The 14744-nt window shown below is 32.0% G+C and overlaps 1 protein-coding gene across 21 annotated transcripts in view; it reads right to left on the reverse strand.

The window, feature by feature from the left end:
• Positions 1-215: 215 nt before the first annotated feature.
• Baz2b (bromodomain adjacent to zinc finger domain 2B) overlaps positions 216-14744 on the reverse strand; it is a 361835-nt gene continuing 347306 nt past the window's right edge. For 16 of the 21 annotated variants that reach the window (XM_058584941.1, XM_046462280.2, XM_046462283.2 and 13 more), the window contains 6 exons: positions 14105-14415; positions 13584-13719; positions 9532-9678; positions 5762-6027; positions 5172-5315; positions 216-1632 (listed from right to left, as the gene is read on the reverse strand). In XM_058584941.1, the coding sequence (XP_058440924.1) occupies positions 1479-1632; positions 5172-5315; positions 5762-6027; positions 9532-9678; positions 13584-13719; positions 14105-14415 (1158 nt within the window). In that variant the 3' untranslated portion in view covers positions 216-1478. Of the gene's footprint in view, positions 1633-5171; positions 5316-5761; positions 6028-9531; positions 9679-13583; positions 13720-14104; positions 14416-14744 lie in introns of those variants that run through there. The other 5 variants (XM_046462296.2, XM_046462290.2, XM_046462287.2 and 2 more) reach the window with 2 other exon arrangements.

Consider the following 14744-nt stretch of genomic DNA (forward strand, 5'->3'; position numbering starts at 1 on the left):
CAGTGCTCTCTGAACCACATTCCACACACTGGTCCTCCTGTAGGACTCTGTAAAATCAAACTTTAAATTAACTGGCTTTTTGAAACCAATGTATTTTCAGGTTCATTAAGAAAAACTAAAAAAAAAAAAAAAAAAAAAACTAGTTTGTAGAAGATTTTTTTATTGTATCCGTGCCACACATAGTGAAAAATAACACTCCTAAAAAAAAAGAATGCTACCTTTTCCACAACATTTTATTTTAAATAAAACTTCAAGTACTCTTACATAAGTACAAAAAAAATTTCTGATCTATTTGCCTCCAACAGGCCACCACAACACACAGTAGATAAAACACAGTGGTTACAAATGTCTTTTAAATTTATTTCTGAGGCAAGGCAAATGGGAGGGAAATGTCTCTATGAAAAAATACTGTGTGTGTAGGAAATTGTCACGATTTTATTCCACATGGATACAAATGATTATACTTTAATTTAGGCCCTGGTGGCTTAAAATTATATAACAAAATAGAAAAATGGAAAACTAATATCCCCTACACCCTGTTTCAAAGGCAGGCACTACCAAGATTAGGGAGACGCCACAGTGTTGGTAGAGGATAATTACTGTACAAGCTGTATAGCTATCATCACCTTCAGACTAAAATAAGATGCTACAGTCCTTCTAAGGCATAAACAATAATGTCTGCAAACAATATATACACATAATACATATTTAAAACAAGACTTAATATAAACAATAATGAACAGTATATACATGTCAATCTTTTTCACTGTCTTGAAATACAATTTAACTACACAAGTGATGCAGCAACATATATATATATATATATATATATATGTATATATATATATATATATATATATAAATGTACTTGTAACTCTACAGTAAAGTTTATTTTTGGTGCTTTTATAGCACATCAGTGTAAACAGTTTAACTTGGCTTTGTTTTATATTTTAAAACATTCCTTGTTGTATTTTCAAGATTTAAAGCAATTTTCTAGTTCTTCCTTTTCACAGAAAACGAAGATTCTGGATGTGGTTTAATCATAAATAATTCATAAAATTAAATACATTCACTAAAAAATAAACTACAAAGTAAAAAAATGAAAAATAGATATTTATTGAGAGGGAAAGGAGAACCATTTCCCACATTAGAGCTCTGGTGTTGAATATTCAGTGCGATTTGATATATTTTAACTGCTATTGCACTATAACACCCTTTCCTTTGAAAATTCTTTGGGTGTGCTTCCCTGTTCTACCTAAATTAGCTGATAAATCACACAAACCAATAACCAAGGGTTTTGGTTGTCATAGGAGTGAAGCCTTTAAAAATGGTATATCTTCTGATATTTTCTGATACTTATTTTAAGGAAAAAAAAGTCATTTTGTATGTGCCTTGCACATTTATGCAAATACAGTTCACATTGCTGGTCTCATTTGTCTTTGTTTAAAAGGAAAAAAAATAAAGAGAGTATTATAACTTCAGCTCACTTTGAAAGTATCTGTCCATTTTTTTTCAAAATATTTCCTCATATTGTGGCCAGCTCTGCCTATATCAGAATCATCTTCATTAAATGTTTCACAGTTGTCAAAAACAAGCCTGACATCTACAGCAAAGGTTTCAAGGTTTGGATACCTGTAAGAAAACACATAATTAGAGACTGGTTTCATTGGTTTTGTTTTGTAAGCAAATGAAATGGTTAAAAAAGATGTAAAACAAGAAAACTGAAAGGAAAAAGGCAGTTTAGTGTAACTATTTAAACTGATACAAAGATATGTAAACACTCTTATGAATGTAACATTTAAAAATGTCATGTGTTCTAAACTATACTTGTTTATATACAGATTAAATGGAAAAAAAACTCACCCAGATTTCCCTTAAGATCAAGATATTTTTCAATTAACTGGTAATTCCTCTACATCCCATTTCCTGTTTGACTTGTGTCACAATTCTGTTACAGAACTCCTCCTACCTGACTAGTTTATTGATTCCTTTGACCAACAGTATTCACTTGTGTATTCTGTTATCCACATTCAAATGGGTTCAGTTGCAGTGAAAAATTATGTAAATGCTTCTTATGCTGTACAATTCTAGGATGTGCTACTTTGGGCTAAATCTTCCCCATTTCTCTTCTCTTTTCAAATATGATCTTTTGCTCAAGCACCCCACTCCTACTACCATCCAGTGATGGAAGTGAAACTACCACCCAGTTTCACTTTCTGTGGTTTCAGTTAGCCATGGTCAAAAGTGTTAAACATTAAATGGTAAATTCCAGAGGGAGAGAAAGAGCAAGTGTATGTTAACATAACTTCTATTATAGAATATTGTTAAAATTGTTCTATTATTATTGCTGTTGATTTCTTAGTGTCTAATTTACATAAGTTAAATTTTATCATGAGATGTATGTATAAGAAAAAGCATAGTATTATCCATGGTTTGCCCAAACATGGAAGGGGAGAATACTGTATGATGAACCAAAACAAGCAAAAACAAAAACAAAAAAACCACCCAAAGAAAAAAAACCCCAAATCCATGTGCTCTCTCTTTAACAGAGGTAATATTATGAGCGACTGCTCTCTAATAAGATAAAGAGATACTATGGCTTCAGGGCTTTTCAAGTGGATAAGCTCAATTCTCTTTCTCTGCAAGAATACTGAGATGAGAACAGAAAAATAAATATATCTGACTAAACTTATTAGTGAGAAATAAGTAGTCACTTGAAGCCATCTCTGGCCAATTCAATACATTTTGGAAGAAGGCTTTTGGAAATTTAAATATTATATTAATTATAATCTACAACAAGCTGGATACTAAAATAATTTAACCATTATAAATACCCTATGAACCACTAAAGCTCTGAGGCCATGTAAAAGTGGCTTTCTATTTCTTTCATAAAATACCTTGTACAACATTTCACTCCCTCTTTCTAATATGTTCCATACTGAAAGAAATAAAATTTATTTATCTCTGATATGCTAAAGAAAACTGAAGTCAGCCCTTATGTAACTTCATTCATTTTCTTCTTTTTCTGGGGATTATTTACTTTTTTAAAACTTGAGGTAAAGAAATTTATACAACACCAAATAAGTCATTTTGAAGTGGATAACTCAGTGGTATTTAATAGTTATGACACTATGCTACCATCACTTCTATTTCCAAAACAACATCATCATTCCAGAAGGAAAAAGTATACCAATAAGCAGTTATGCTCTGTTGCTCCTTCCCCTAGTCCTTGGCAAGCACCAGTCTTGCTGTCTCTATAGATTTACCTATTTTGGATATTTTATGTAATACAACGTGTGGAATTTTTTTATACAATGTGTGGAAATGACTTTTATAAAATATTTTAAAGTTACTTTGAGGAATATTACTCTCCTTTACACTCTTTCTTATGTAAGAAAAGGTTAATAATTAATGTAAAGGAGACCAGAATCCAGTAGAGAATTATAGGTGAGATTCTAGTTAAAAAAGAGTGCAACACTCTATTTGTACTTTTCCTTTAGAAAAGGATGGGAAAGCTAACAGAACCCAGAAAAATTCATTAGAGCAGATATTTTCTTCCCTGTGTTCTATGAACTGTCTAAAAGTTTGAAATAGTTTGTGAGTTTTGATTCCAACTCATTACTTTGGGTTTAATCGAACAACATGAAGTTAGGAGAGCCTGAATCCACAGAATTTCACCTCTCACACAGCTGTCATCACAAATAGGATTATACTTCTGACATTTACCAGGAGACTCATTCTCAAAAGCCAGTTTGATTTTGTAGCCTTTTTGGTTATTTTGTGTCAATTTCTAAGCCTGTTTGTTTTGGATATTTTGAGTTTTAGGCTGATCTTCCATCCAGGAACTGGAAGATCATGAATCAAGAGTTAATCACTTATTAAATTTTCACATGTAGATCTCCGACCTGGCTGTATTAATTATAAATTCCATTGTGCTACTGAAGTGAAGACTTATCTGACTTTTTGGCAGACAGAAAAAGCCATCTCTAGACAACAATTTCTGCTGTTTGGTTCATCTTAAAACCAACAATTTAATGTTTTTCAATGTTTCCTGTGTTTGGGAATATCCCTTCTGTAATTTTTTAAAAAAGTAAAACAAAGCAAATATAATTCTTTGAAAGGCAGTTATTTTGTCCTCAAAATAAACTGCTACAGTCATTTGTTCAATCCAGCAAATCACTTGATGTGAGAGGGATATTGAACGTTTTAAATTCTACTCAATTCTTCTAAGTGGAATATAAATCCACAAGCACAGTGATATTCACCAAAAGAATGTTATGGAAAAACTATACCACATATAGTACAGTAAAAACAAAATAATATAATATATATATATATATATATATATATATATGGTAATTTTTTCAATGTATATTTCCTTATTTCTACGTATATTTTTCTGACTTCACCTGAAGTAATGGGCATATTCTACATTAAGCTATCTGGTATGTAGGAATAAAGAAAGCAAGGGGAAAATAGGCCAAAGAATACAGCTCTGGGGATCCTGGCCATTCTCATATGGAATGTCTTTGTTCTGCAAGTGAACATTCTCATTTTTGTGGCTCCAAAGTGGGACACTGTCCTGAACCATCTAAATTACACTAATTAAGTGGTAACTCTCTGGCACAATTTTGAGATGGTCTGACAAAGATCATTAACTAAGGCTAGGAAGTCACTTTATTTTTGGGATAGAATGAAAGCAGAACATAAAATAAAGGAGAAGATTTTCTTATATATCCATAGATGGATTTTCAATATTCTCCAACAACTTATAACACTTTTAATTTTTAAAATTGCCAATGATCTCTTTCTATATGGCAATAATATGAAATATTAATTTTGTTAAATCCACATGAGATGGTGATAATATTCTATTAATGTACAATATAAACTCTAGTTTATATGTTACTTTGAAAGGTTCCTCTGATATTTTTCCTTCCCCCCTAGTCTGGTTTGTTGTCAAAAAATGGGTTTATCACACTGTTTTTATTCCTTAAATAATTTTAATTGACTTGTTTTTCATATCTAACTACCCTAGCCAAACATAAGTCCCTCTAAAAGTGGGACTTGTATGTTTGCTATTAAGTAAAATGTCTTTGACTCTCTAGGAAAATGTACAGCACATATTGGGGATTTGATAAATATTTATTGAACTGAAATGATTTACTTACTGTCCGTTACTCAGTTTCTCTCTAATTGTGGAAAAGTCCATAGGTTTCTTAATAACTTTCTTATAACCAGGTACAAGTTTCAAGTTTACAGGAAGTAGGAAAGGCCAAGCATCCTCATGAGTTTCCATTTCAGTCAGGATCATACTAAAGAAAATGATATTTGCAATCAGTATCTATACTTTAGAATTATGTTTTTATTATCATTATTTTTGGTACTAGGGATTTAACCCACTTAACCACTGAGCCACATCCTAGCCCTTTTTTGTATTTTATTTAGAGACAGGGTCTTGCTGAGTTGCTTAGGGCCTCGATAAGTTGATGAGGCTGGCTTTGAACTCGAAATCCTCTTGCCTCAGCTTCTGGAGCCACTGGGATTATAGGGGTGTGGCATCACACCCAGTAGTCTCTTTCTGCTCTCTTTTAAAAGTAATAAGTCAATGCAAATATATTAAAAAAGATAATATAGCCTTACACTTATACTATACATTTTTATATTTATAAAATTTTAGAAAGTAATTTTAATGTGGTAAAAATGTTTCTAAAACAAATAAAATGGGATGTTACATAATACATGAAAATTGAAATAATACCTGCAAAGAGCTAGGTCCTTAGAATCATCTCTTTTGGGTTTCTTAACAGAAGAAAAACTTTCTTGTTTTGATAAGTTAATAGAAGTATTTTCCTCCATTTTTCTTTTTTTGAGGTCTTTGTTTCCTCTTTTTAGTGAACTACTTGTAGATGCAGAGTCTTCATCTTCAGTATCCCCTGTTAAAGTTACTTTCTTGCTTTTCTTCGATTCATTAGACTTTTTTCCTTTGACGTTAAGTTTTTTGATTTTTATAGTTTGACCACTTGCCTAGAATTTTTAAAAAGTAAATGAAGTGTAAAAAATTGTTTATAGACCTTCTATATTAAGAAATATTAATCCTGATCTAAAGGTTATTTCTATTATTTTCAAGAGAGATCTGTGAATTTCTCCCATAATATAAAACCTTATTAATAAAGCATGAAAAGCCTATTTATCTGAAGAATTCTTAAAATTAGAATAGAACTTATCACAAGTATCCTTTAGACTAGGTCACTAACTGAAAGGGATTTACAGATGATAAAAAGGACTCTCTTAACAATACAACTGTTCTTAGACACAGGTCCCTCCTTCCCTTTCTTGCTAGAGCCAAAATTCAAAGAGGAACTTCAATAGGTCTTAGGAAAAACCTATCAGATTAAGTGTTCAAAGGTGCATATCTGTTATATTTGTATATTTATATAGTAGAAGTTGTGAAATGATGGCTCAAACTGAAACAGCCCACAGCATATGCTATTTGGCTTATAGAATGCTTGTAAGAATTCTGAATTTGTTTCCAACATTAAATTTGGGAGGACATACATAAAAATCTTGACATCTCCTGAATTATGAGAAGATCCTATAAGACTGGGCTCATGTTTCTACATGATAAAAAATGGTGGGAGTTGAGTGAATACTATTACATTTAAATGGGAACATGACTTTGTCACAGTGCCCACACTAAGGGTCCAAAAACTCTTCTGCTATTTACTTGGTTTTTGTAGGCACTATAGTTTGAAAATTCTAGTATGTGAGTCTGTGTGTGTGTACACACACATCCTTTGATTCCATGATCCTGTGATCACATTTATACATAAATAAATATATACACAGAGTATAAAAATATCTAACCCTGTTATAGGCAGAAATAACCATTTGAGGGCAAGATGTACAGTATGAATATTTGCACTTAATTATGAATTAAGTGGAAAGATATTTTTAAAATGTAACTTTTCCTCACACATCAAAAACAGATGATCAGAATCCTGTTTTTTTGTCGTAAGAAATATAATGTATAGTTTACTGCATTTAAAAAACAAAAACAAGAACAAAAGCAAAAGTCTAGAAAGCTGCATTCACACCAAAAGACTTGGATGAGATAATGTGCCTACTAATAATGTAACACCACTCTGAATGATAGCCAGAACTGTAATTTAAGAAATTTTATTAGAAAAAAAAACCTCCAACAGCCTACTGATACCAACAAGACTTAAAAACACTTATCTTTAATACATAAAATATTGAGTAGATTTTCTATAACTTGACAGTTATGAAGCTAAAAGTCATTTATGTACAGAAAGTGAAGATTACTGTTGAACTACATTTAATTATATATGACAAAATGATCAAGTAATAAGAAGTCAAAAAACAACTACTATTGAATAACATGCCACTTAGGCACTTATAAAACATGGTCTAAAATATAATAAAATTTTACTATAAACACTTTATAGAACTCTACATTTATTAAAAAAAACTTTCCCACACATGATCTTATTTTATCCTCACAAATTCCTACAAAGTAGATATAATCTCATTTTACAGATGATAGCCCCAAGTTGAGATCAGATCAAGCAGGTGGGAAAAAAAATCAGCAAAGATTGAGAAGGAACAAAAGGAGGAATAAAACCTGGCAAGTATGGAATCTGAGAAGTTAAGTGAAAAACAGTGTTTCAAAAGAATGAAGGACTGTTCAACTGTATTCACATGTAACTCACAGGTCAAAAAAGCTAAGCACTGATCGAATTTGTGGCCATGATAAGAGCTATTTTGGAGAAGCTGTGGAATTGACTAGAATAAGTTCAAGAGTGAACTGGGGTTAGAAATTGGGGCATTGTTCCTTGGCCTTTTGGCTAAGATCAAGTGTAGAGAATCAGAACAAAAAACTTTCCAAGAAATTTTCTGTGTAAAGGGAATGAGAGAGACAAGGAAAGTGGATCAAGGGAGAAGTGAAAGCAGAGGTTTTTCTTAAGATGAGAGAAAAAGTAGGATGTCAATAGATAGGTGAGATGAAGCAGGTGGAGAGGAGAAACTAAAGATGTAAAGGGAGAACTGCTGAAGTAATGTTCCTAAGGAAGTAAGAGGGACGGCCCCTGAGGCATGAGTAAGGAAACTGGCTCAGTTAGGAGCACCAGAAGCTGAGGGCAACAGGAGAGAAGATAAGGATATGAGCCCTGATGCTGAAGGATGATACATGTGCTTTTCTTCCAAAGGCTTCCATTTTCTCAGTGGAATGAGAAATAAGGTCATTATCTCAGAATGGATGGAGGGAACAAAACTGGAAATAAATCATCAGTCATTATTAAAGGCCTGATTAGCACCTTGTATTTAAAGGGCTGCATTTTGTATTTCAGGCAAAAATGTGTATGAATGTTCATATCGCATTTTTCTTATAACTAATAGGTGATAGAAAAGACAGAGTTGGATTAACTAGAATAATAGTTTATTTCATAAAGTGAGAGAGAAGTAAACAGTAAATTCAATGATTTATAATAAAATATGTAGATTATGATAATGGAATATTGACATAAGTCAGATTAGGTGGAAAGAGAGGCATGAAGGGAGAAGAGAGTGAAGAGGTCTTAAGATAAATATATTGAAGGTTCAAGTGAGATCAAAGGATTACTGGAGGACTAGAGGGAGTGAACTGGAAAGAAAGGGTACAATAGACAAATGGAAATTTGGACTTCAGTTGGAGAGGCAGTAGTCAATAACTTAAACTTGGAGAACAGTGATTGGGGGATAGAGAATACCTAACAAAAAGTCTGACCTTGAATATATGTTGATCCATAAAATTTCTTACTCCTTTACCTTTTAATTACCAAACCCATTTCTTTCTCTTTTATTGTATTGCTTCTCTCTTAATTGGTGTGAGAGTTCACAGGTTTCTATTTCAAATGTGACTAGAAAATTATGTTAAACACAGATGCTTATTACCATAAGATCTAGCAATTCTACTTTTAGGTTTATACCCAAAAGAACCAAAAACACATATTCAAGCAAAATCTTGCATGTGAATGTTCAAAGCAGACTATTTGTAGCAGCCATAAGGTGGAGACCACCATCAGCTGAAGAATGGATAAACAAAATGTAGTAAAACCATACAATGGAATAATACTTATGTCTAAAAAGGAAGTAAATAATCGATGAACTTTAAAAAAAACATTGTGGTAAGTGAAAGAAGCCAAACACTAAAGGCCGTATATTGTATGATTAAATTTATATGTAATGACCAGAATAGATAAATCCATAAGAAATAGGTTAGGGATTACCAAATACTAGGGGTAGAGAGGTACGGGAAGTTCCTGTTAACGGGTACAAAGGGTCCTTTCTGGGGTTATGAAAATGTTCTGAATTAGTGGTGGCATTTGTACAACTTTGTGAGTACAATAAAAACCACTAAATTGTTAAGATGGTGAATTTATGGTATGTGAATTATACCTCACAAAAGAAACTGCCATAAAAGTCTGCATTTCGATCTTGTTATTAAAAAGTTTAGTTCTACATTAGTCTTACCTTAGCAATGCAAGCTGGACAGAACCAGTCCCCATCTGGTATAGTTGTAATCTTGGGTCTATGGCAGTAGGTATGACAGCCTTTGTCACAGCCATCACAAAGGAGAAGTAGTTCTTCATTATCTCCTTTTCGACATATTTGGCAGTACTATAATATATGAAAAATTATTTAGAATTAACCCTCTGCTATGAATAATAGTTACTGGGATGTTATATACACCATAATTTCTCATTTATATTAGTAATGAACATTCCGCTTGCTAACAAATATACAATAGCCATACACATCTATGTATCTCTCGTTACACAGATATGGACCACATGACGGGGTGAGCAGTTCTATTGGGGTCAATGCACATTTCAGGTACACTGCAAAGAACAAAGCTAGAAGTTGAATGCCTGCACACACTTCAGAAGCATGTATACATTAACATATGAAATATTAACATGACATTAGAGCACATAAAGCAATGAATAGCTTTAATACATGGTGTTTTTAAAATGTGTTTCATTTTTTGCTTATCTTAGCATCCTCATGATATTCTGAGAAAGAAATAAGAGTTAATTTTGAAGATCAAGATTAAGAAACTTGTATTAGTATATAATTATATATAATAATAAAAGATATCCCTAGGCTTTGACTAAATTATCCACCTATGTCTTGTGATTCACTAAAAAATGTGCCCAAACCAGGAAAGTTGGAAAATTGACTGAAATCAAACATATGTCACACGAGTAGAAAATTAATTTTATGAAATGATTTCAAAAGAAAATATAGATAGAATATATTAAAGAATTTAAGAGGTCATGATTTGTTTTTTAGAACTCACAATATAATCATTTCTTCTTTATTGAAAAAATCTTTTATTACTAAGAGATTTTCTTCCATGCATACATATTTTGTATAGCAAGTTTCATAAAGGAAAAGAAGAAAAGTTAGTCAAGTAAAAACAAAAAAATAGTAAGCACTAAATTTTTTTTGATGTTTACTTCAAATTCCAGTCATAGTTGAAAGTGTCCTGTAATTAATATTTTAAAAAATGAAAACATTTAAGCTGAATTTCATTTATACTAATTTAAAGTTAACTATTTATATAACCTTAAACTTGGTTTGTTTACTTATTAATTGTTTAATTATTATTTATTATTATATCTGTCTTGGAAAGTCCAAAATAGTCAATATGTATAACAATGATAGCTTAAGAACCTTACCAAAGTACATACTATTCATGCTAACAAATATCTATCCAATACATCTACTGTGTATGTAATATTAAAATCATCAGCAAAAGCAGTAGAGTTTCATATTTCAATAAGTATCTTTTTAAAATATTTATTTTTAGGTAGACACAATATCTTTATTTTATTTTTTTAGAGGTGCTGAGAATCGAACCCAGTGCCTCACCATGCTAGGCGAGTGCACTACCACTTGAGCTACATCCCCAGCCCAATAAGTATCTTTTTTATGAACTTCCTAATACTATTATCACTAAATACTATAAGATGGGGTTAGTTATTTTGCAAAATGAGTTACATCTTTAAAACGTCTATTGTAGAAACAGAAACATCATTGAGAAATTCAGAAGATTATATTTAAATCCCTATAATAATATTAAAAAATCAGATTTCATGATGATGCGTCAATTCTGCTTTCTACAATAGATAACTAAAAATATTGTAAAGTCTGTTTTACCTCTCATGTTTGTGATTTAAAATTAATTTTGATACATTTAAAGAAAAGAGTGAGTGCTGGGGTTGTGGCTCAGTGGCAGAGCGCTTGCCTAGCTGTATTGAGGCACTGGGTTCAATCCTTAGCACCACATACAAAAATAAGCAAATAAAATAAGTTTTGAAAAATCAGTAACAACTCACAATGTTAGAGGAAAAAATGTATTAATATTTGGTTTGAATACCTGTTATTAAGAGTTAAAAATAGTGGATGTTGCCTATTATTTAACATCAACAATAGCATATTGTGGGCAGAGAATTATCTGGCAGCAAATTGACAGCTCCTTCTTTCTTGGTAAGCTAGGTCTCTGGCCAAGAGAGCATTTCTAAAAGTACTGAACACGTCAACATGTTACTTGAATTTATTATGAGAACTATTATAGGCACTGTTACCTCTTTAATTTAAGGTTATATAGTGCTTATTAATTTTTTTCTTTTGTACTGGGGATTGAACCCAGGGAGGCTCTACCACTGAGATACATCCCCCATCCTTTTTATTTATTTTTTTATTGTGAGGGTCTTACTGAGCTGCTAAAGCTAGCCTCAAACTTGCCATCTTCCTGCTTTGGCCTCCCAAGTAGCTGGGGTTACAGGTATGCACTACTGCAACTGGCTTGTTAATCTTTGAATACGAAATTCTCACCTTCTTTTAAAAGCAGTTCCAAAGCAAATAATGTTATGTTTTCCTTTCCTTCCCCTTCCCCTTCCCCTTCCCCCTTCCCCTTCCCCCTTCCCTTCCCTTCCCCCCCCTTTCCTTTCCTTTCCTTCCTTCCTATCTTTTTGCAGTGCTGGGGAGTCAAACCCAAGACCTTGTTTAGGCAAGTGTTATTCCACTGAGCTGCAGCACCAGCTTGCAAATAAAGTATTATTAGACATTTTTTTCCAAATTGAAGATTATGAGAAGTAGAGTTAAATGATGATAAAAGCATGTTAATAACATAGGTAAGGTTAATGAATTTGTGAAAATGGAAGGAATGCTTTAGATTGTAGAAAGTAAATAATATAAGAACAGATTTTATTTGTTTAGGTTTACAGCAAAATTCACCATATCATGATTATTATTTTGGTGTGGATAGAAAAAAAAATCTACAAGTTTCATTTTGATGTAAAACTCAATCTTTTTTGATAATTATCACCTATATTTCAGCAAATACATTTGTCCAACGTGACTTTAAAACTCATTTTAATAATAATTTTTAGAAGAAAAAATATTTTTACCCAGTATAAATGCTGTCAGATGAACTGAATAATATCTTAAAACTTATAGTGTATTCAAATTTGGTTGAGAAAGACCTAAATTTGAGCATATTTTACAAATTCCATTACATGTTAGGAAGTTAGGAAGAAGTAAAAAAGAAAAAGAAAAACCACACATAGAAGAAAAATGTATCTGTATAAAATATATTAGGCCTTGAGTAAGTCTAAGCATAGAGCTAAAAATGAATGAAAGAAAGATAAATTATTTAAGGATCTTTCTTTTGGGGAATGACTGTTTAAGTAAAGCCATTCATGAAAACAAATTTCAAATGTTTAAATTTTAAAGCAAATTCAAAAGTAAATGTTAAAGTGATTCATAAAAGTCTACATATATTGGATAATTCTGTATATGATATAAGAAGTAGACAAGAGGGACACTTATACATGGTTAAAAATAAGTCTCACTCCAGAATATAAATCTTTTGAATACAAAGCATTTTAGAGCCTGGGACAAAGTAGAGGCTTACTATAGGACAATAATTAATTGGGCTAATAATAACTAATTGAACTTGTACATAGAAAGTGAAAAACCAGTTTTAATCACTGTGGGAAAGACTAAAATATCTACTCTCCATATAACTATATTGGATGCAAACACATAACTGAAATTAGAGCTGTATTCATTTTGGATTTATTTATCTGAGGACTTTTTAGCATTAAAGATATGAAAACTGATAGAAAAATAAAACATTTTAGGAATGCAGTATTTATAGGTAATGTTAGCAACTGGAATGTTGACAAGAGTGAAAGGACCTTCAAAAGTATTTAGATTAACAACTGAGTGATACCAGCAGAACGTAGAAAACAACTTAAGTTAGAATTATAAACAACATCAAAAGGAGGCAGAAGCAAGATTTTAAAAAATCAAAGGTAACAAATTTAGTAGGTTCCTTCAAAAACTCAAGGAGGAAATTATTAGATTTTTATATGGTATTTAAGAATTAGACAAACTCTCTAGTACAGCGTAAATTACTGTGACAGTAGCTAATATAAAATTAAGATCTGGAGGTTGGAAAAAAACAGGACAAAGTAAATTAGTTATAGTATTTCTTAAATAAAAACACTTACAACTTTCATAATTGATTTTTCCCATGCTATTGATTTCTGTAATTGCTGAATGCACAGTGCTACCTGTGCAGCACTGCGAGCTTCTGATAATGCCCTTCTCCATACCCTGAGCCCTGGAGCAATATCCTCTTCAATTCTGCATTGAAATATAGAAAAATTAAGTAGGTCATATCCACATTTATGATCACTGAATGTGAAACAATCATCACACTGAAAGCCAAGCAATGACAAAAACATGTAACAGCCAATAAGTATAAAGTTTAAGCAACTAAATTTGATGTAGTGCACAGACTGTGGCTACGTGCCTTAAAGCTTAGTCACAACCAGGTAAATGTAAGATCACTTTGCAGGATTATCAATGCACATAACAAAAAAAAATGTTTTTACAAAGCACCATGCAAATAGCATGATCCATATGGACCACAGACATACAAGAAGATACATAGATAACAGGCAATAGAAAATAGGCTCCATTTAGCAAAGAAGCACAATAATTTTTCAAGTTAATCTCAATAACCTACCCGTCACCATCACCACTAATGGATGGTGCAGGAGCAGGGACAGTAACTGTGCCCACATTATCCAGTTTGATCTGAATGGTGGTACTTAAGGGGCTCTTCAGATACCTTCTTTCAATGTTCCGCTCCAAATCAGCCAGCCTGGTTACAGCTATATCTAGGGGGTTGTCACTCTTCCGTTCTAGTGCATTTACACTGTTTTCTTCTTCTCCAGTAAGTTCTCCATCATGCTCCTTGCACAATTTAGTAAATGATTTATGTTCAAAATATACCAAGTCCTCCCTTTCTGATGCAGGCTCTGGACACATCCAACCCTACATATCAAGAAAATAATGTCATTATGGTTTCTTCTTAAAAATGCCTGATGGGTGAATTACCTTTATTAAAAATACAGCAGCAGACACCGGCAGATATCAAGGATATTTACTAAAAGTTTTTAACCTCAGGTTTCCTAATGCTAGGTTAAAACAAGAACAAAAAAATTAAAAAAACTAAAAGAAAAGAAAAAAGGACAAGAAAAAAGAAAAATTGAAAAAGAAAATTTATCTACTTTTGACATTATGAAAGATATAATAAAAATCAGCAAAGTATTCCAAAAGATTTTAGACAAATATGCTTATTAATTTCATGGGCCTACTTAGAT

The sequence above is a fragment of the Marmota monax genome, unplaced genomic scaffold, assembly GCF_021218885.2.
Source record: "Marmota monax isolate L192 unplaced genomic scaffold, Marmota_monax_Labrador192_F-V1.1 WCK01_AAM20220418_F8-fsc00129, whole genome shotgun sequence".
Taxonomy (NCBI): domain Eukaryota; kingdom Metazoa; phylum Chordata; class Mammalia; order Rodentia; family Sciuridae; genus Marmota; species Marmota monax.